The sequence below is a fragment of the Mobula birostris genome, chromosome 12 (genome assembly GCF_030028105.1).
Source record: "Mobula birostris isolate sMobBir1 chromosome 12, sMobBir1.hap1, whole genome shotgun sequence".
Taxonomy (NCBI): Eukaryota; Metazoa; Chordata; class Chondrichthyes; order Myliobatiformes; family Myliobatidae; genus Mobula; species Mobula birostris.
This window is the reverse complement of record NC_092381.1, coordinates 5,227,162-5,250,869: the sequence shown is the minus strand read 5'-3', so window position 1 is coordinate 5,250,869 and position 23,708 is coordinate 5,227,162. Positions and strand designations below refer to the sequence as shown.

General features: G+C 45.8%; 1 protein-coding gene across 2 annotated transcripts in view; it reads right to left on the bottom strand.

Annotated features, from left to right (window-relative positions):
• ddah1 (dimethylarginine dimethylaminohydrolase 1) overlaps window positions 1-23,333 on the bottom strand; it is a 154,166-nt gene extending 130,833 nt beyond the window's left edge. For both annotated transcript variants that reach the window (XM_072273274.1, XM_072273275.1), the window contains exon 1: window positions 22,999-23,333. In XM_072273274.1, the coding sequence (XP_072129375.1) occupies window positions 22,999-23,286 (288 nt within the window). In that variant the 5' untranslated portion in view covers window positions 23,287-23,333. The remainder of the gene's footprint in view (window positions 1-22,998) is intronic.
• Between the last annotated feature and the right edge of the window lie 375 nt (window positions 23,334-23,708).

The following is a 23,708-nucleotide window of genomic DNA, read 5'->3' as shown; positions in this document are numbered from 1 at the left end:
TGCCTTGTGGCTTTACCCAATCATGGGGAAGGCTTCGGGAGTAAACCTGCAGAAAAATCCGGAGCTGGAGTCCCTAAGGCAGTTCTACGTTGAGTTCAATGCTGGCTGGCAACTCCTGTGATGCTGCTGGTGCCAAACCGTATCGGTCTCTGCCGTTCCTTTGGGTTCAGCAGATACGTGGACAGAGAGAGAGAAAGAGAGAGTTTGCTGCATGTGTGTCAGCTTGCTCTCCATATTGTCCCGTCCTGGCTTGCACATCTAGACAGATAGGATGCAACAACCATGGTTAACCCAGACCGATGGAGACCTCCAATAAATACATCAAACAGCAGTAATAAAAGATGAAGGGTGCCCAGTGTAGGATGTCCGTGAGTCAGGGAGTGGAAGAGGAACAGCAGGACATTCAAATAGGGTATTCTCTCCCTCCCCTTTTAATCAACGATTCAATCTTCACACCGAGGTGAAGAATTCCACACATTCATCAGCTGATGAGAAGTTCCCCTTGCTTAAAGACCGGTTTTACTTGAGGGGAGCGGAATGTATAAGTGTGGTGTCTACTTAACCTGTCGATTTAACCCCAGCCTAATCAACTGGTAATTTGATTCTACTAGCCCATACGTTTTTGGACAGAGAGAGGAAACTGGAGCTCCTGGAGGAAATCCGTGTGATGAGTGGGAGGAACACACAAATTCCTTACGGTCAGCACTGGAATTGAACCCCGAACTCCAGAGTGCCTGGGCTGTAAAAGCTTTGTATTATCCACTGCGCTACCATGACGCCATCGAATCCATCGCGCTCCCGCGGCGCCGTCCAATCCTCCCTTTCAGGAAGGCACCACATTATAGTGAAGGAAAATCAGTATTCTGATGCAATGCAATGCAATAGACTAAAATTAGCAGCAAAGCCTCAAGAGTTTGTTATGTCCTTGGTTTTATTACAGGTGGAGGGGAGAGGCAAGACTTGCTCAAGCTACTTTGAAAAAATTAAGGCTGTGTCATTTCTCTCCCTGACTGCTGGTCTTGCTCAAATTACCTGCTGCCCTCCATGCTGGAACACAGAGTCAGAAAGTAACACATTGGGCAATTCCATACTACCGAGAGCATGAGCCAAAAGGAAAGAGATCTGAAACATTTTCTCATAAAATGATTGTGAAATCCACCAGTGAATTGATATTTGATTTCATTAAACCCTTCTGATATGGGTCAGTGAAACCTCCAGTCAGAACTCTGCTTATATATCTTTCAGTCCAAGATATATCTGGATATTGATTTAATAATGACAGCTATTGACACAATCTCATTTACCCAACATGGATAAATTCTTCTCTGAATCAAAGACATGCTGTTTCAGAATGGTGTTTTATTTTGTTTCTTTTACTCAACACTCCTTGCATTCTCTCTAAAATGACCTCAACGGCCTCTCAAAACATTCTGTGTCCTGCCACGCACCTGTGATGGAGTCCTCCTTTACCTGCCAACCGTATACTTTCACTGCTCTAATGTAACAAGCTGTATCCCTGCTTGGTACGGAAACTGCACTGCAGCAGACAGCAAAGCTCTAGGCAGATAGTTAAAACCGTCCAATGACAGCTCTACAGCGGGTAGTTAAAACTGTCCAATGACAGCTCTAGGCGGGTAGTTAAAACTGTCCAATGCATCACTGGCACCAGCCTACCCGTCATCAAGGACGTACATACAGAAAGTCACAGTTAAGGGCCAAACACCTCCACCCACTAACTGACCCCACCACACCCCCAACCACCACTACGTTATCATTTCCTGTCAGTCACCTTATGTACAGACACTCCTGTGCCTAGCATCACTTTCTGGACATACAATCAATGCATTTAAGCTACCTTATGTGTTTCTATTTATTGTGTTTTTTTTATTATTATTACATTTTATTGTGCTTTTGTGCTACATCAAATCTAGGGTAACAATTATATTTTTTCTCCTTTACATTTGTGTACTGGAAATGACATAAAACAATCTTGAATCTTGACCATTAAACCACCTCAGAGACTGATTGAAAGTTGCCGAGTAGATAAGGGAATTATTACAATTCATTACAATTGAAGTTGAAATTTGAACAGTTGAAAATTCAAAAAAAAGAAAAGAGACTGGCTATGGAATGTAACTATCTTTGTTGGAAAGGATTGCTGTCACAGGTTTATGAGGACATAGTGTTGTCTTTATTTTTCTTTCAAGGGGGAAGATCTGTTACTATGTGTGCATAACAAAGAACTTCAGTTGCCAGTGAGCAATACGAGGGGTTCACCTGGAACTGGAAGCTCCAATAGTGACTGGGGGTTGCACATACATAGCAGCAGTGTAAGTAATAAACTGTTCTAATGTAAAGCCATACCATGTTTGAACAAACATAACTTAATTCCCTGCACAGATGGTGCCTGACCTGCCAAGTCTTTCCAGCATTTTGTTGTCATAACGTGTCACAGTGCCCAGTTGCAGGCTGTTCAGCCCACCTTGGCAATGCCCACCGTCACGTACCCAGCTATCAATTCTTGTAATTAATTGATCTGTATGCACTCCAGAAGTGGGGCTTGAGATAGCAAGACAGAATTTTCTCAGGTGTGATGGAGTCAATAGTCATCACATCCACCAAGATAGAGTAAGAAGTTTGACTTGCATAATGTTCATGCAGATCAAATCATTATAAAACCAAAAGGCTTAAGAGCAAAATTTGGCCACCCAGACCACGGAGTCTGTTCTGCCATTCCATCATGGCAGATCTGTTATCCCTCTCAAACCCATTCTCCTGCCCTCTCCCCGTAATGCCCTGTCTAATCAAGAACATATCAACCTCCGCATTAACTACACCCAGTGACTTGGCCTCCACAACCAATGAATTCCACAGATTCCCCCACTGGCTAAGAAAAAGTTTCCAATTCTGTTCTAAAGGGAAGTCCTTGTATTTGGAGGCTGTGCCCTCTGGTCCTTGACTTCCCTGCTATAGGAAACATTCTCTCCACATCCACTTTATCTAGGACATTCAAACAGGTTTCAATAAAATCCCCTCATTCTTCTGAACTCCAGTGAGTACAGGCCCAGAGCCATCAAGAAATGGTAGTGTAGTGGCTAGCACAACACCTCTCAGTACAAGCAACATGGATTCAATTCCCTTTGCTGCCAGTACAGAGTTTGTACGGTCTCCTCAAAACCATGTGGGTTTCCTCCTGGTCCTCGAGTCCCCCCCCCCCCCCCACAGTTCAAAGACATACCTTAATTGGACATGGCATCAAAGGGAGAAGGCTGGAAACTGGGGTTGAGGAGGAGATAAAGAGGATCAGCCATGATTGAATGGCAGAACAGACTCGATGGGCCAGATGGCCTCATTCTGCTCCTATGTCTTATGGTCTGATACCGGTTGGTAGGCTAATTGATCATTGTAAATTGCCCCATGATTAGGTTAGGGTTAAATCGAGACATTACTGGGCAGTATGCTTGAAAGGCCTATTCCTCGCTGTATCTCAATAAATGTTCCTCATATACATTAACCCTTTCAGTGCCAGGATCATTCTCATGAATCTCCTCTGGACCCTCAATGCCAACACACCCCTTCTTAGATACGGGGCTCAAAACTGCACACAGCACTCCAGACGCGGTCTCACCAATGCCTTATTGTGGATGGGCTGATAACATTAACAGCTGGAAAAACACACAAATCAAAAGAAGTTAACGAAGAATTTGATAAACATGAGAGATTCTGCAGATGCCGGACATCCACATCAACACACGCAAAGCACTGCAGGAACTCACCAGGTCAAGCAGCGTCTATGGAGATATATATAAACTGTCGACATTTTGAGTTGAGAGCCTTTTTTCAGGACTGGAAAGGAAGGGGGAAGATGCCAGAATAAAAAAAGTGGGAGCAGGGGAATGAGGATAGCTAGGTGAGAGGTGAAATCAGGTGGAGAGGAAAGGTAAAGGGCTGGAGAAGAAGGAATCTGATAGGAGAGAAGACTGCACCACTGGAGAAAGAGAAAGGAACCCAGGGGGAAGTGATAAGCAGGAGAGAAGAGGCAGGAGGCCAGAGTGGGGGATACAAGAAGAGGGGAGGGGAAGGGAATTTTTTTTAAAACTGGAAGAAATCAACATTCATGCCCTCAGGTTGGAGGCTACCAGTTGTGTTGTTTCTGCACTCTGAGAGTGGCCTCATCATGGTACAAGAGTATCAATTCCAAAGAAGAAGCATACAAATTAGCCAGAGAAAGTGGCTCACCTGAGGACTGGGAGAAATTCAGAGTTCAGCAGAGGAGGACAAAGGGCTTAATTAGGAAGGGGAAAAAAGATTATGAGAGAAAACTGGCAGGGAACATAAAAATGGACTATAAAAGCTTTTATAGATATGTAAAAAGGAAAAGACTGTAAAGACAAATGTAGGTCCCCTGCAGACAGAAACAGGTGAATTGATTATGGGGAGCAAGGACATGGCAGACCAATTGAATAATTACTTTGGTTCTGTCTTCACTAAGGAGGACATAAATAATCTTCCAGAAATAGTAGGGGACAGAGGGTCCAGTGAGATGGAGGAACTGAGCGAAATACATGTTAGTAGGGAAGTGGTGTTAGGCAAATTGAAGGGATTGAAGGCAGATAAATCCCCAGGGCCAGATGGTCTGCATCCTAGAGTGCTTAAGGAAGTAGCCCAAGAAATAGTGGATGCATTAGAGATAATTTTTCAAAACTCGTTAGATTCTGGACTAGTTCCTGAGGATTGGAGGGTGGCTAATGTAACTCCACTTTTTAAAAAAGGAGGGAGAGAGAAACCGGGGAATTATAGACCGGTTAGCCTAACGTCGGTGGTGGGGAAACTGCTGGAGTCAGTTATCAAGGATGTGATAACAGCACATTTGGAAAGCGGTGAAATGATCGGACAAAGTCAGCATGGATTTGTGAAAGGAAAATCATGTCTGACGAATCTCATAGAATTTTTTGAGGATGTAACTAGTAGAGTGGATAGGGGAGAACCAGTGGATGTGGTATATTTGGATTTTCAAAAGGCTTTTGACAAGGTCCCACACAGGAGATTAGTGTGCAAACTTAAAGCACACGGTATTGGGGGTAAGGTATTGGTGTGGGTGGAGAATTGGTTAGCAGACAGGAAGCAAAGAGTGGGAATAAACGGGACCTTTTCAGAATGGCAGGCGGTGACTAGTGGGGTACCGCAAGGCTCAGTGCTGGGACCCCAGTTGTTTACAATATATATTAATGACTTGGATGAGGGAATTAAATGCAGCATCTCCAAGTTTGCGGATGACACGAAGCTGGGAGGCAGTGTCAGCTGTGAGGAGGATGCTAAGAAGATGCAGGGTGACTTGGATAGGTTGGGTGAGTGGGCAAATTCATGGCAGATGCAATTTAATGTGGATAAATGTGAAGTTGTCCACTTTGGTGGCAAAAATAGGAAAACAGATTATTATCTGAATGGTGGCCGATTAGGAAAAGGGGAGGTGCAACGAGACCTGGGTGTCATTATACACCAGTCATTGAAAGTGGGCATGCAGGTACAGCAGGCGGTGAAAAAGGCAAATGGTATGCTGGCATTTATAGCGAGAGGATTCGAGTACAGGAGCAGGGAGGTACTACTGCAGTTGTACAAGGCCTTGGTGAGACCACACCTGGAGTATTGTGTGCAGTTTTGGTCCCCTAATCTGAGGAAAGACATCCTTGCCATAGAGGGAGTACAAAGAAGGTTCACCAGATTGATTCCTGGGATGGTAGGACTTTCATATGAAGAAAGACTGGATGAACTGGGCTTGTACTCGTTGGAATTTAGAAGATTGAGGGGGGATCTGATTGAAACGTATAAGATCCTAAAGGGATTGGACAGGCTAGATGCAGGAAGATTGTTCCCGATGTTGGGGAAGTCCAGAACGAGGGGCCACAGTTTGAGGATAGAGGGGAAGCTTTTTAGGACCGAGATTAGGAAAAACTTCTTCACACAGAGAGTGGTGAATCTGTGGAATTCTCTGCCACAGGAAACAGTTGAGGCCAGTTCATTGGCTATATTTAAGAGGGAGTTAGATATGGCCCTTGTGGCTACGGGGGTCAGGGGGTATGGAGGGAAGGCTGGGGTGGGGTTCTGAGTTGGATGATCAGCCATGATCATAATAAATGGCGGTGCAGGCTCGAAGGGCCGAATGACCTACTCCTGCACCTATTTTCTATGTTTCTATGTTTCTAAGAGGAGGCCATGGGCTGACATGTCAGAAGGAAAATTTGAGGCCCAAATTTTTTGATTTGATGCACAGTTTTGCATAAAGATATCTAAAGAGTAGCATTGTTTGTCAGGCGTACATCAAAATATACAGTGAAATGTGTCATTTTCATCAACGTCCAGAGTCTGAGGATTGTGCTGGGATAGCCTGCCAGTGTTGCCACGTTTCTGGGATCAACATAGCTTGCCCACAACTTACTAACCCTGACCCTTACGACTTCGGAATGTGGGAGGAAACCAGGGCACCCAAAGGAGCCCCATGTGGTCATGGGGAGAGCATGCATCATGGTGAAACCTAATACTGAATCAATCTGTTCACCAATCTACAGGAAAGGTATTAATAAGATTGAAAGAGTACACAGAAAATTGACAAGGATGTTGTCAGGACTTGAGGGCCTGAGTCATAGGGAAAGGTTGAACAGGTCAGGACTTTACTCCCTGGAGTGCCGGAGAATGAGAGGAGACGGATAGTGGTAATCAAAATTAAGAGCGGTATAAACAGGGTAAAAGCAAGCAGACTATTACCAGTGAGGTCAGGTGAGACTAGAACCAGAGGTCATGGGTTAAGGGTGAAAGGTGAAAAGTTTAGAGGAACATGAGGGTAAACTTCTTCACTCAAGAGGACCATGAGAGTGTGGGACAAGCTGCCAGCACAAGTGGTTCATGCGGAGATTGATTTTGAAGTTTAAGAGAAGTTTGGATATGTACATGAATGGAAAGGGTATGGAGGGCTATGTTCAGGTGCAGGTCGATGGGATTTAGCAGATTAATTATTCTTCATGGACGAAATAGGCTGCAGCTCCTGTTTTCTGTGCTGTAGTGTTCTACTACTCTAACAATGTTAAACCTTTCATCCTTCTGAGTCAGACACAAGGTTTAACTCTCCACTTCCTTCCCAGTCCTGTTCTGGGAACCTGCACAATGGCAGTTATTGACACAAGCAACACACATAAAAGTTGCTGGTGAACGCAGCAACTTTTATGTGTGTTGCTTGAATTTCCAGCATCTGCAGAATTCCTGTTGTTTGAGTTATTGATACATCTACTTTTACTGGAAAAAAAGCCAATTCTTTGGATTTCACAATGGATTTTTTTTTAATATCAGTTATTTCCTCTTCTTGAGTAACTCTTCAATATTCACATAGAGTCACATCTTAAAATCCATTCAATGTAATGCAATAACCATTCCATTCCACCTTTCCTCCTCAGACCCTCCCTCTACACATCACCTGCTAGGAAGGATGTGGAAGCTTAAGGGAGTGTGTGGAGGAGATTTACCATTTCTCTGTAGAGCAAACGAGGCTGAGAGGTGATGACTGAGGTGTACAAGATGCTCTTAATGGTGGGGAGAGCAGTGTCCATGAAGAAGCTGGCAGTCTACAGCCTCTAGCAATCCTGTGCCCGTGAGGAGGCTGGCAGTCTATAGCCTCTAGCAATCCTGTGCATTGGATTCTCCAAACGAGTTAGCCTCCTTCACTGTAGAGCTGGGGAAGGAAGAACTACAGGACATGGGTTTATGGTGAGAGGGGGAAAGAGATTTAGAAGTGAACTGAGAGACAACTTTATGCAGAGTGGGGTGGGTACATGTAGCAGAGAAAATGACTGAGCCAGGTACAGTATGTTGTACGGAAGCTTCACTGAGATGGAGAGGAAGACTATACAGCGGGTAGTCACATCTGCCTAACATTTCACTGGCTCCGGCCCACCCAGCATCAAGGACATACAATCTAAACAGAAAGGTACCAGAAAAGGGCCAGTAACATCATAAAGGATCCCACCCACCCTGCTCATGGACTGTTCGTCCCACTCCCATCAGAGAGAAGGCTTCGTAGCACCCAAATCAGGACCACCAGATTCAAAAACAGTTACTTTTCCCAAGCAGTGAGGCTGATCAACACCTCCACCCACTAACCCACCCCTCCACACCAGCACTACTTTATCATTTCCTGTCAGACACCTTATGTACAGACACTCCTGTGTCTAGTATCACTCTATGGACATACAATCAATGCATATAAGCTACCTTATCTGCTTATATTTATTTGTGTTTTTTAAAAATTATTGTCATCCTTATTGATATTTCTGTACTGTATCAGTCCGGAGTAACAATGATCTCATTCTTCTTTATGCCTGCATACTGGAAATGACCTTAAACAATCTGAAGAGGATGAATTTCAGGTTGTATACTGTATATATATTCAGATACTAAATGTGCCTTTGAACAATCTTGAGAACAGAGCATTGAAAAGGAATATGGATAGCTACATGGCAAAAAGGTTTAGAAGGTTGTGATCCAAACACAGGCTCGGTGTGGGGCCAAAGGACCTGTTCTCTGTGCTGTGTTAGTCTGACTCGTTCCCCCAACTTAACGGTTTACCTAGTTATGGTAAACTAGGTAGGATAGTGGTTAGCATAACAATTTACAGTGCCAGTTACCGGGGTTCAATTCTCACTGCCATCCATAAGGAGTTTGTACGTTCTCCTACGGGTCCTCTGCTTTCCTCTCACATCCCAAAGGTGTGCTGGTTGCTAAGTGAATTGGTCACATGGGTGTAATTGGGCTGGAAGGGCCTGTTACCATGCTAGATCCCCAAAAATACATAAATCCATCACCAAGGACGTACAGCTTGGGGTTAGTAGGTTGTGGGCATGCTACATTGGGCCCTTCGATGGGCCAAATGGCCGACTTCCGCTCCTTTGTCTTATGGTCTTGTCTTAGGGTCTATTTGGTACTGGAAGCACCGTGACACCTGTAGGCTGCCCCAGCCCACCTTCAGGGACTGCGTTGAACGTTGATGCAAACGACGAATTTCACTCCATGTTCTGATGTTTCAGTGTACATTTGACCAATAAAGCTAATATTTTCTTTAGAAGTCTTTTAGCACTATCTATTGTTTATCTTATCATTCTGGAAATTTTGTCATGGTGAAATATTTAAAGGGAACATGGTATGGGGAGAGAATGTCTTCACTCAGAGGGTGGTGCGAGTGTGTAATGAGCTGCCAGTGGAAACGTGGACAACACACACAACATGCTGGAGGAACTCAGGTCCTGCCGAAGGGTTTCAGCCCGAAACGTTGACTGTACTCTTTCCCATAAATGCTGCCTAGCCTGCTGAGTTCCTCCAGCACTTTGTGCGTGTTGCTCAGCCTGTTAGGTCTTGCGTCTGCAGATCTTCTCTTGTTTGTGATTGGAAATGTACAGACGGGTTCACAGAAACATTGAAAACCTACAGCACAATACAGGCCTCTTGGCCCACAATGCTGTGCCGAACATGTACGTACTTTAGAAATTACCTAGGGTTACCCATAGCCCTCTATATTCCTAAGCTCCATGTACCTATACAGGAGTCTCTTCAAAGACCCTATTGTATCCACCGCCATCGCCGTTGCCAGCAGCCCATTCCACGCACTCACCGCTCTCTGTGTAAAAAACTTACCCCTGACATCTCCGAGTTTGGATAGGTACATGAATGGGAGGGATATGGAGGGCTATGGTCTGAGTGAGATCAGTGGGACCAGCAGAGTAATATTTCAGCATGATTAGATGGGCTGAACGGTCTGTTTCTTACTGGAGTGTTCTATGACGCTGTGCCTTTTCCTTCTCAACTCCACGGTGGCAAAAGCCTTCCGCAATTGAACGGCTGTTTAAGAGTTAAATTTGCAGGTGTTCTTTTTTAAAAGAAAGGGGCAGTACATTTTTCTCCCATCCTTGCATTCTTTACAGGCCTCACCCCCCACACACAAGTAGTTAAGCAACAATGAAACACTCCTTACCTGGCACATTACAATGACCCTTAGAAAGAGAGAGAAAAAAAAATGTACTTCTTCTCAAATTGAAGCACATTTTGCCAATGAGCAAAAAAGACACAGGGATAAAATCTCTAGAATCTTTTAACCTATTGCAAGATCAATCTAATCCTTCCTTCCTACATAGCCCTCACCTCAGCATTGAACTAACTCATTCAAATCCTTTAAATCACAAAGAGGAGGGTCCCAGAACAGATCTCTGTTCTTTAAGCTGGCTGTGGGCTGGCTTCACTCCCCTCAGCACTGAATTGGCTCTGTTGCTGTGGACTCTACCGTTCATGTTCTGTGTTTTGTTTTTTTTTATATATTGTTTGAATAATTTGTTCTTTTTTCCCCTCTCACAGTAGATTTGCTGGTCTTTATGGTATGTGTTTTTTTAAAAAAAGTGAATCTATTGTGTTTCTTTCTTTGTGATTGACTGCAAGAAGCTGAATCTCAAAGTTGGATTTGGTGTATAAACTTTGAACTTTGAACTTGCTTTGAACTTTTGAACCATATTTGGAATATGCTACCATAGATGATGAAAGCAGGCAAAATTAAATTGAAGAGGCATTAAATGGGCAAGACATAAAAAAGCAGTGCTAATGAGGGCAAATGGAAAGAGTCCACTTCTGTGCTGTACGACCTCAAGATCCCCACCAAATGGCCATGCCATATTTTCACATCTACCATCAAGCAGGAGGTACAGAAATCTGAAGTTCCACACCACCAGATTAGAGAACAAAGTTTACCACAGGGACCTGTTCTGGGACCCCAACTCTTTGTGATCTTTCTTTATATAAAGGACTTGGATGAGGAATTGGAAAGGTGAGTTAGTAAGTTTGCAGATGATACGAAGACTGGTGGAGTTGTGGATAATTTAGAAGGTTGCTGTAGGCTACATTGTCAGGATGTGGAGCTGGGCTGAGACACGGCAGATGGAGTTCAGCCTGTAATTATTCACTTTGGAAGGTTAAATTCATACTTTGGTGTGAGAGGCAGATATGGTACATTAGGGACATCTTAGATAGGCAAATGATGGTAGAAAAATGGAAGGTTATGTAGAAGGAAAGGGTTAGATTGATCTAGGGGTAGATTAAAAGATTGTTACAACATTCTGACAGGCTGCATCACTGTCCGGTATGGGGGGCCTACTGCAGAGGACCGAGAGAAGCTGCAGAGGGTTTTAAATCTAGTCAGTTCCACCTTGGGCACTAGCCTACAAGGTACCCAAGACATATTCAAGGAGAGGTGTCTCAGAAAGGCAGCATCCATTATTAAGGACCTCCAGCACCCAGGGCATGTCCTTTTCTCACTGTTACCATCAGGTAGGAGGTACAGAAGCCTGAAGGCACACACTCAGTGATTCAGGAACAGCTTCTTCCCCTCTGCCATCTGATTCATAAATGAACATTGAACTCCTGAACAGTACCTCACTTTTTAAATATATATTATTTCTAGTTTTGCACAATTTTTAATCTATTCTATATACGTATACTATAATTGATTTACTCATTTGTTTATGTATTTTTTTCTTCTATATTATGTATTGCATTGAACTACTGCTGCTGCTAAGTTACAAATTTCACAACACATGCTGGTGACAATAACCCAGATTCTGATCCTGATGTAACAGCCACCAGCCTAATCACTGCAATCTAGCAACACTGTAACCACTCTGATCAACTTGCACTAAAACCGATGTTGTTTATTTTGTTCTAATTGTGAAGACTGTATATAATTAATGTTTGAGAACATAGAGCAGTACAGCACAGGAAAAGGAGCGTGGTACACAATCCTGTGCCAGATCAGTTAAAAAGCAAATCAAAAGCATCTGAATATTAATCCCTCCTACTTACACAATGTCCATCTCTCTCCATCTTCCTCACATCCATGTGCCTATCCAACATCTCTTAAAAGCCTCTAATCTATTTGCCTCTACCACCATACCAGCCAGTGCATTCCAGGCACCCACCACTTTCTGAGTAAAAAACGTACCCCTCACATCCCCCATTTCACTTTCAATGCATGCCCTCTGGTATTAGACGTTGGCGCGTGGCCAAGTGGTTAAGGTGTTCGTCTAGTGATTTGAAGGTCGCTAGTTCGAGCCTTGGCTGAGGCAGTGTGTGTGTCCTTGAGCAAGGCACTTAACCACAGATTGCTCTGTGATGACACTGATGCCAAGCTGTATGGGTCCTAATGCCCTTCCCTTGGACAACATTGGTGTTGTGGAGAGGGGAGATTTGCAGCATGGGCAACTGCCGGTCTTCCATACAACCTTGCCCAGGCCTGTGCCCTGGAAACCTTCCAAGGCACAAATCTGTGGTCTCATGAGACTAACAGATCCCTATATATAAAAGGTATTAGACATTGCAGCCCTGGGAAACAGATACTCTCTGTCCACTATCTATGCCTCTCATAAGGTTGTAAACCTCTACCAGATCTCCCCTGAGCCTGCAATGCTCCAGAGAAAATGACCCACGTTTATCCAGCCTCTGCTCAGCTGATCCTCTGCGCTTGTGATACTGCTGCAAGGAGGTTTTTCATTAACAATAAACCTAACCCTCACTTCCGGTAAGATGGCAGCACGCTCCAATGCAGCAGCTTCTACAGGGCAAAACCAAAGGCGTTATTGGCTTTTGCAAACATATTTTCTTTTTACGATCGCAAGATCCTGTTGTACACTAAGAGCGACGGCTTGGCTCCATCAGCGAGGTGCTCGTTGGCAGAGAAACCGAAGGAGCTGGACTTGGTGTGGGTCGTGCTGCCACCTGCGTTGGGGACGTGACGGAGGAGTCGGTACGTGAAGGCAGCGTGCAGTCTAACAGCGAGCACTCATCTCAGTCACTTCCCCTGTGATCTCAAGGCCCTGATGCATATTGTTAACGTGGAACACTGCAAGTCAAGTCACCGATTTATTGATGGGATGGCAGAGGCGGACAATGGGGGGGGGGGGCTGCACAACATCTGTAGCAGGGACAAGGCCTGAAGCCACAGTATTGCCTGTTTACAGCTGCCCAGGAGAGAGGCAGAGTCATGCACTCCGGTGTGCACGCTGTCCAAGCTGGAATTGGTACTGTCCCCCAATATTCACTCAGCAGAAGACAAGCTATATTGCGTTCAGCTGCAGGGACTTGGACACTATCATTTTTTTGTGACTGCATTTTAGTGATACCTTATTACTGATGGTGCTGTGTTTTGACCCCAGAGGAACATTGTTTCGTTTGACTGTATTCACTCATGGTTGAATGACAGTCAAATTTGAACTTGAAACCTAACGATGACTCTAACTTTCATAAAATCCCCGAGATGTAATAAGTAAACCTTGCAACACCTTCCCAAGCCAGAGGGAGTGTTGGTTCACCATTCCAAGCGCTCTTTGTCCTGTGATTCGAACACCTGTGTACAGCTATTGCCACAGCCCCATCTTGCAAAACAAAAGATTTTAAGAAATCACATAGCTATTGATTTCACAATTGCATTTTTTTTTTAACAGCTTACTTCTTTTCCTCAATCATTTCTTCAACTTTCTACTAAGTAACAAAGCAGCTTCTATCGCTATTGCCCCTCAAAGCTATTCATTTCTTGTTGCAACATCTACTGTGATGAAATGTAGCATTTCCCCAGAGCAAGAGCCTGATTTACCAACTCAGTAATCCTTATTATTCGAGGTCCAAGTTCCTGGGCGTCAACATCTTCGAGGATCTATCCTGGGCCCAATATATTAAGGCAATTACAAAGAAGGGACGACCGTGGCTATATATCATTATAAAGAAGGGACGACCGTGGCTATATATCATTATAAAGAAGGGACGACCGTGGCTATATATCATTAGGAGATTGAGGAGACTTGGTATGTCGCCAAAGACTCGCAAATTTCTCCAGACGGACTGTGAGGAGGATTCTAACTGTCTGGTATGGAGGGACGATTGCACAGGATCGGAAAAAGCTGCAGAGAGTTGTAAACTCAGACAGCTCCATCATGGGCACTAGCCTGCCCACCATCAAGGACATCTTCATTAGGCGAGGCCTCAGATACAAAAAAGGCAGTCTCCACCATGACAGACCCCCACTGCTCGCGACATGCCCTCTTCTCACTGCTACCTTCAAGGAGGCAGTACAGGAGCTTGAAGGCACATACTTGCTGTTTTAGGACTTCGTCTTCCCCTTCACAGACAACGATCCCATGAACACCAGCACACTGCTTCTGCACTACATATAGATTTCTTTTTGTAATTTATACTTTATTTTATGTATTGCATTGTACTGCTGCCACTAAACAAGTTTCATGACGTGTATCAGTGAAGATAAGCCTGATTCTGATCTTTGTGCTGTACTGTGGCCACAAAACAAATATCACACCATGTCTGATAATCAACGTGACTGATTAATATTCTTGGGAATCTTCAATTTCATGACCCTAAGACAATTTGCCCAGCTGTATAAAATATCTGAGTCCAGCCATGTTTGAGTTAAAGAATGTTTTTTCCCTCCAACATGCCTTGACAGTTCAACTGATGCCTAAAGCCAGCTGTGGTGCTTAAGTCTGCTTTCAGTGTCCCTGATAAATGGATCTTTTCTTTCATGCTAATGAAATAGTGCATCGTCCTCACTACTGCGATTTGGGAGATGGAGGTCGTCTTGTTGTTGAGTTGTCGTCGACTCGTGGTGACCCTATGGGTAGGGTAGTTGTCCACAGGGTTTTCATGTTAAGATATAGAACTAGATTTCCGGGCCTTTCCTCCCCACAGATACTTCTGGTGCCCAGACTGAAACCGGCTGGATTCAGACTCAAGTCCAGTGTTGATACCACTACACCACCAGCCCGCCAACATAGCTCAGCCTTAAGAACCGTAGCTCTGGTTTTTTTCTTTGGGATTTTTCCTTTCAGAGATTAGATACAAGCAAATTGCATCCAGAACCAAATGTTACAATCTTTTTGTCATTTTGCCAAAAAGTCATCTTATTCTGTGAAACAAAACCACAAGAAGACACAAAGCACACCCACTGCTGTAAGACCTATCATCATTAAACAATGGGCTGATTGTGATACACAACACCTAATCTTATCACTGCCAAAGATGTTGACACCAGCCTCCAGATCCAGCACATTATCCTCCGCAACTTCCGCCACCTTCAACAGGACCCCACCACTAAGCACATCTTTCCCTCTCTACCCCTCTCCGCTTTCTGCAGGGATCGGTCCCTCCGCGACTCCCTGGGGTCCACACGTCCCTCCCCACGGATCTCCCACCCGGCACTTATCCCTGTAAATGTAAGTGCTACACCTGTCCCTACACCTCCTCTCTTGCCACCATTCAGTGCCCCAAACAGTCCTTCCAGGTGAGGCAACACTTCACTTGTGAGTCTGCTGGGGTCATCTATTGCATCCGGTGCTCCCGGTGCGGCCTCCTCTACGTCGGTGAAACCCGACGCAGATTGGGGGACAGCTTTGTTGAGCACCTCCGCTCCGTCTGCCACAACAGACAGGATCTCCCGGTAGCCATCCACTTCAACTCTGCTTCCCACTCCCATTCAGATACATCCATACATGGCCTCCTCTACTGCCATGATGAGGCTAAACTCAGGTTGGAGGAGCAACACCTCATATACCGTCTAGGTAGTCTCCAGCCCCTTGGTATGAACACAGAATTCTCCAACTTCTGGTAATTTCCTCCCCCTCCCTTACCCTTACCCCTATCCCTATGTCACTCTGCCCCCTCCCCCAGCTGCCTATCACCTCCCTCATGGTTCCACCTCCTTCTACTACCCATTGTGTTTTCCCCTATTCCTTCTTCACCTTTCCTGCCTGTCACCTCCCTGCTTCCCCTCCCCCACCCCTTTATCTTTCCCCTTACTGGTTTTTCACCTGGAACCTACCAGCCTTCTCCTTCCCACCCTCCCCCCACCTTCTTTATAGGGCCTCTGCCCCTTCCCTCTTCAGTCCTGACGAAGGGTTCCGGCCCGAAATGTCGACTGATCGTTTCCACGGATGCTGCCCGGCCTGCTGAGTTGCTCCAGCGTGTTGTGAGTGTTGCAAAGATGTTGAAGAGCTTGTTCAACCCCAAATTGGAAGCATGAAAATGCAAATAGAGATTGAATCAACATACTGAATTCTACAAATCCAAAAGGAAGATTATTCAGCATTTACTAAAATATACTTAGTATTCACTTTCTTATTCTGGCTTCTCCCCCCTTTCCTTCCAGCCCTGATGAAGGGTGTCCGCCCAAAACATCGACTCTTTATTCCTCTCCACAGATGCTGCTGACCGGCTGAGTCCCTCCAGCACGTCGTGTGTGCTGCTTTAGTATTCGAAGTTCAAATTATTGATCAGAGGACATAGTCACGCTATATTACCCTGAGACTCACTTTCTTGTCGACATTCACAGTAAATACAGGAAACACAATAGAATCAATGAAAGGTCACACCCAACAGGACAGGCAAGACAGCCTGCATACAAAACGTGCAAATACAAAAGAGAAATGAAGTAAAAAATAAGTCACAAGTGTAAAGCGAGTAGGGCAGGGAGGTTAGCACCTGTGCTAACTAGTGAATATTGATACGCATGAAATTTAGAGGGCTCCTTAAGATTGTCACAGCTGGGGGGTGGGGTGGGGAGGGTAGTGGGGATAAGCTCCCATTACCTATTAAATGCTCCCAGTGGCACAAATCTCAAATAAACTCTGACAACCGATTCCAGCTCCTGGCCTTCCTGGGCTAGCTACTAAACCCAACAGAACCATTTCCACTGACTGGAGAAGGGTTAGTGGGTGGGTTACTGGCGCCATAAAACCAGTCGCTCTGGGCCGATGGGGCTTGTCAGCCGTGGCTGGCAGCTCATCCAGAAGAAGGAAAACTTTGATCTCAAATCTCTGCTGCCCTGTGGCTATACCCACTCATGGGGGAGGCTTTGGGAGTAAACCCAGAGGAAAAATTCAGATCTGGAGTCCCTAAGGCAGTCCTACATTGAGCCCAATGCTGACTGGCACCTCCTGCGATGTCGCTGGTGCCAAACTGTATCAGTCTCTGCCGTTCCTTTAGATTCAGCAGCTGCATGGAGAAGGGGAGCTTGCTACATGGACAACAGCTTGCTCTCCACATTGTTCTGCCGTGGGTTGTGTCATCTAGACAACAAGAATGCAACACCCATGGTCGACATTGACCCATGGAGGCTTCACCAAGTGTTTATCATGAACAATGGCTTGTATGACATTGCTGTGACGATGGTTTAAAGTTTAGTATCAGTGGGCCTGGTGACTTATGAGTAGTGTAGCACCTTGCAGTGTCAGCTGTAAGCTTGGGCTCCAAATACCCTTGCTGCCTGTAAGACTGTAGGCTATAGAAGCAGAATTAGGCCATTTGACCCATTGAGTCTGTTCTGCCATTTCATCATGGATGATCCAACTTTTCCTCTCTGCCCCAGTCTCCTGCCTCCCCCCATATATCCTTCTGCCCTGAACAATGAAAGATCCATCAACCTCTGCCGTAAATACACCCAATGACCTGGCCTCCACAGCTGCCCGTGGCAATGAATTCCGCAGATTCACCACTCTCTGGCTAAAGAAATTCCTCCTCATCTCCGTTCTAAAAGAGGAATTGCTGCGTGCTTTTTCTTGCAAATCAATCTACAGGCCATGAAACCCAGGATCTTGGGTTATATTATTACAACACACACAAAATGCTGGAGGAACTCAGCAGGCCAGGCAGTATCGAGGAAAAGAGTACAGTCAATGTTTCGGGCCGAGTCCTGCCGAAGGGTTTTGGTCCAAAACGTCAACTGTACTCTTTTCCTAGATGCTGCCTGACCGGCTGAGTTCCTCCAGCATTTTGTGTGTGTTGCTTGGATTTCCAGCATCTGCAGATTATCTCTTGTTTGTGATTGGGTTATATTATTTCCTATATTATTCTGCTATCATAATGATATGCACTGTGTGCTGTTGGTACTTCTTTTGCCATCAAAAGGTGGCCATGTAGGGGCCAGTGACATAACGAAGGTTGGGAACCCCTGCCTAGGAGGAGCACTGCTTTGTTCAGCTCTATTCATGTACAAGGTTAAACAACAATTAAACCTGAACTTGAGATATTCCTTGGGCAGATTAAGTTGAAAACATTTGAATATTGGGCAGAGGGAAAATTTTAAGCACCTGACATAGTTGAAAAAATGCTCACATATATGTTTCTTCAAAAGCTGGAACACTGGAACACAGAATACGAGAGTGGGCACTAGGTACTCAAACCAGAACGTTGGACTAAATATTCAACAACATGAACTGAGAACTGCATGGACCCAAATTGGAGCAGTTTTGCAACAAAAGACGAGGCTTGAAACTTTGCACTTTCCTGCTGAAATTACATCTTCCTTGCACAATTTTATAATATAAATTTACCCTGTTAGACCTGAAATACAAGGTGGAAATTGGAAGGCTAACCATATTTTTAAATAACTGTTTTTTTAAATGTATTGTGCTGCATTGCTGTCTCAACACAATAAATTTCAGGACTTGTGTTCCTGGATATCAACATCGCTCAGGATCCATCCTGGCCCCAACATGTTGATTGAATTACAAAGAGCAGCTTGAGGAGATTTGGTATGTCACCAAGTTTCTACAGATTACTGTGGAGAGCATTCAAACTGGCAGCATCACCATCTGGTATGGAGGGGTGGGGGCCACTGCACAGGATCAGAAAAAGCTGCAGAGAGTTGTGAACTCAGCCAGCTCCATCATGGGCACCAGCCTCCCCAGCATCCAGGACATCTTCTGGAGGAAGGCGATGATGCCAGCAAGCAAATCGACCAAAAGCAACGTCCTTCAGAAAGCTCTTCCTCACTGCGCCTGGAGTAGGGGGCCTGTGTTTGATCGGTCTCTCTCTCTCCTTCTCCCTCTTGCTCAACACTCCCACAGTGTTGGTAAGGTTTAACTGATGCGGTTTGTGGACTGGACTCTATCGTTCATATTAAGATTTATTTCTGATTACCCTTTGTTTATTGCTATTTTGTGCAATTTTGATCGGGGTGGGGCATAGTCATCGAACAAGACAGCACTAAACTGAGCTGAACATTCCTAAACTGTGTTTTGAGGTTTTATATTCTCTGTCTTTCAAACTCTTTTTTTTACTGTTTGTGTGATTTGTTTGTACGTTGGGTGTTTGATGTTTTCTTTGAACAGGTTTCAGTTTCTTTCTTTTGTGGCAGTTTGTGGGAAGATGAATCTCAGGGTTGTATACTGCATGCATATTTGATAATAAATATACTTTGAATTCTCGAAAAGGCAGCGTCCACCATTAAGAACTGCCACCCCCCATCACCCAGGACGTGACCTACTTTTCACGGATGGACTGGGCAGATCACATCTACATCAAGGAGGAGATAAAGGAGCCTGAAGACACACACTCAAGACTTTAGGAACAGTTTCTTCCCCTCAGATTTCCGAAAAGGCGATGAACCCGTGTACACTACCTCACTATTTTCCCTCTCTTCTTGTACTGCTTATTTAATTTTCTTTTTTATATATTACTTAGAATAACTTATATTTTTATAAATGTATTGCAAAGTATTACAGCCACAAAACAACAATTTTCACAAAATATGCCAGTGATATTAACCCTAATTGAAAACATGAGAATGGGCACTCGAACTGGAAGGAGTCATAGTCATACTTTTATTGATCCCGGGGAAATTGGTTTTCATTACAGTTGCACCATAAATAATATAGTAATAAAACCATAAATAATTAAATAGTAATAAACCATAAATAGTTAAATAGTAATATGTAAATTATGCCAGGAAATAAGTCCAGGACCAGCCTATTGGCTCAGGGTGTCTGACCCTCCAAGGGAGCAGTTGTAAAGTTTGATGGCCACAGGCAGGAATGACTTCCTATGACGCTCTGTGTTGCACCTCGGAGGAATGAGTCTCTGGCTGAACGTACTCCTGTGCCCAACCAGTACATTATGTAGTGGATGGGAGACATTGATCAAGATGGCATGCAACTTGGACAGCATCCTCTTTTCAGACACCACCGTCAGAGAGTCCAGTTCCATCCCCACAATATCACTGGTCTTACGAATGAGTTTGTTGATTCTGTTGGTGTCTGCTACCCTCAGCCTGCTGCCCCAGCACACAACAGCAAACATGATAGCACTGGCCACCACAGACTCATAGAACATCCTCAGCATCGTCCGGCAGATGTTAAAGGACCTCAGTCTCCTCAGGAAATAGAGACGGCTCTGTCCCTTCTTGTAGACAGCCTCAGTGTTCTTTGTCCAGCCCAGTTTATTGTCAATTCGTATCCCCAAGTATTTGTAATCCTCCACCATGTCCACACTGACCCCCTGGATGGAAACAGGGGTCACCGGTACCTTAGCTCTCCTCAGGTCTACCACCAGCTCCTTAGTCTTTTTCACATTAAGCTGCAGATAATTCTGCTCACACCATGTGACAAAGTTTCCTATCGTAGCCCTAAAGAATTGATATCATCAACAGAAATGAATGGAGATGGATTCGAACAGTTTAGCAAGAAAAGACACAAGGCTTGAAATTCAGCACTATCACTTTCTTACTGAAATTACATTTCCCTCACATCATTCCTCATTGCAAATTTACCCTGCAAAGTCTGAAATAAGAGGTGTAAATTGAACAGTTGATTCACACTTCACATTTTGAATCATATTCTAAATAGCTTATAAATAGTTGGGTGACAGGGTGGAGATACGTCTCTGCCAAAGGAGATGCAAGGTGCTCCTTCCCTCTGCTAGCCTACAGGTCACCCTTGGGCGAGGTGCAGCATCTGCTCAGCCCCCTGATCAGGGTCACCTGAAGCCATGGGAGCCATTGATGGATGGTCCTATGAGCAGCTGGTGCACATCACAAGTCCTGGTTATGTGACCACTGACGCCAGGCAGACAATCTCTGAAGATTATTGATATTGGCTGGGGTCACCCGTCTTGTAAAGACACTGCCCAGAAGGCGGCAATGGCAAACCACTTCTACAGAAAAGTTCGCCAAGAACAATCACGGTCCTGGAAAGACTGTGATTGCCCTCATCATATGACACAGCACATAACGAACAGAAGAGTGGGGTGTATGGAGTGTCTAGGGAGGGGTAATACCACTGGTGAAGGGGCATGTTGTGTCCATTCTGGGGTAGCTCACTCACCTTCTGTCCCCAGCCGCCACTCAGATCCTCACCTGTGGTGTGGCTCCAAGTAGCTGTTTGCATATGACAGTGGCCACATCCTGGTTCACCGCTTCAACAGGCGGGCTAAACCAGGTGAGGAGAGCTGGCAGGCTTCATGCCTGGTTGAGATGGGGACATGCCTGTCCTAGCAGGCAAAGTCAGCACCAGCAGACAGGCAGATGAGATCTACAGAGAGACCCAAAGGCCAGGAAGATAGTAGTGCAATGCTCGGCAGACAGCACAGGAAGTCGCGGTCACCCACTGCAACCAAGGAAGACCCCAGTTATGATGCTTGTTCATACCAGTGGACCTGGACTTTGGAAGTCAAGAGAATGGAACTGCCCCAGTGTAACGCTTTTCCATTTTAAAAACTCTGCACAGGTTTCCTGTCACATAGAAACATAGAAAATAGGTGCAGGAGTATGCCATTCGGCCCTTCGAGCCTGCACCACCATTCAGTAGACATTCAGCTCAGAACCCTGTACCAGCCTTCCCTCACACCCCCTGATCCCTTTAGCCACAAGGGCCATATCTAACTCCCTCCTAAGTATAGCCAATGAACTGGCCTCAATTGTTTGCTGTGGCAGAGAATTCCACAGATTCACCACTCTCTGTGTGAAGAAGTTTTTTTCTCATCTTGGTCCTAAAAGGCTTCCCCTTTATCCTCAAACTGTGACCCCCCGTTTTGGACTTCCCCAACATCCGGAACAATCTTCCTGCATCTAGCCTGTCCAATCCCTTTAGAAATTTATACGTTTCAATAAGATCATCCCTCAATATTCTAAACGTCGGATACAACGGACAACTTAAGTCTTTTTAAAACGTATTGCCCTGTACTGCTGCCACAAAACAAATTTCAGGTGATAATACACAAAACCAGTGATAATAAACCCGATTCAGATTCAATCACATCAGTTGGAACAGGGATTAGAAACACCACGTTAGTCGCTAACATCATTGATCACAAAGGAAATTATTAACCAAACTCACCCTATCAGGACAAAAATCTAAATAGTACATCCAAATTACAAAAATACTGCAAAACACTAGTATAATTTTAAGAAACTTCTGCTTGAAGGAATCTTAACCCTTCGCGTACTCACTGTGTTTGACATAGAGAGAGGTAGCTAGAGGGGTAAATTTACTAGAAGGGGGTAGGGTAATGGAGAGGGGTCAAAGGGAAATAGGAAATGTTCTCGAAGATCCTGTGAGAAAATATTTGCAAACAACATCACACGAGGTGACGAGGGGGAGTCCAGAGGACTGGAAGGTTGAGTAGAGAAAGCGACGGAGATAACCGAGAGAAAGGGATAGGGTATGGCGATGGGACAGGGGTGGATGGCGGGTCGGGTGCCGGGCTGTGGAGGGGAGCGTAAGGCGGCTATTAGGGGAACTGAGGGGAGTGTGGATGGGGCAGAGAGTATGGAATGGGGAGAAGGGGGCAGAGTGGAGAGGAGGAACGGAGCGGATGGACAGGAGAGTAGAGGAGGCTGGAGGGGAAGACAGGGACAGAGGATGGACCGGAGAGAGGCAAGGAAGAGGGACAGGTGAGGGGTGTGTGAGGAGCGGAGCGGAGCGGACGAACAAGGAAGCAGGGGGAGTGAGGGTTGGAGCCGGTGGATGAGGAACCGACGGCAGGGGAAGTGAGGGACAGAGAGGATGGACAGGAATGGAGAGCGGCCGGAGGGTCAGCAGTAATGGAGGACCTCGCGAATGACAGGACGGATGGCCGGGGCGCGGATGGGGACGGGAAGGGCGTCGGGAGCGCGGACAGGGACCGGGGGCGCGTCCGTACCTCTCCCCGCCGGCTGAGCGCCCCGGGCCGGCTCAGTAGCGCCGTGTCCCCGCAAACCACCGCCGTGTCCTCCACGAACACGCAGTCGGGCAGCTGCTCATCGGCCGGCAGCTCCAGCACTTTGAGGCCGAGCCGGGAGCCCAGCGTGCGCACGTAGTGTTCGTGCTGCTGCCGGGCCCGCGCCGCGTCCACCGGCTTGCCCTCGTGGCTCATCCGCAGAGCGCCGCCCGCAAGCGAGTCCGAAATCCCGCGCACCACCGCATGACTGTAGCGCCCGAAGCTCGACATCGTCCCCGGTGTCTAAGCTCAGCAGCCCGACCACCTAAAGACTTGGGAAGTGGGCGCGGTCACGGGTGTGGGCGCGGTCACGGCCGCCCCGAGCGCAGCTTCGCCCGCCTTCTGCTCCATCCCTCACCCTTCCTACCTTTCCCCTCACAGTCCCTGTCCATCACTCGTATTCCCACACACCGTCTCCTCCTCATCTTCAACTCTTCACTCACTAATCCAGGCTAATGATCCCAGATCAGACTCCAGCATCCCTGTACTAACGAACTCCACGCCTTCAGAACTGAACCACCAGCCGGTGGCACTGACGCCAATCATCACCAACTGCTCTGAACGGCTGGTGAAAGCACAAACTCCATTCCTGCCCCCTTTGGCACTCGCCGACAGAGCCCCCTCACGGCAAACGCCAAATCATCTGCCACGTA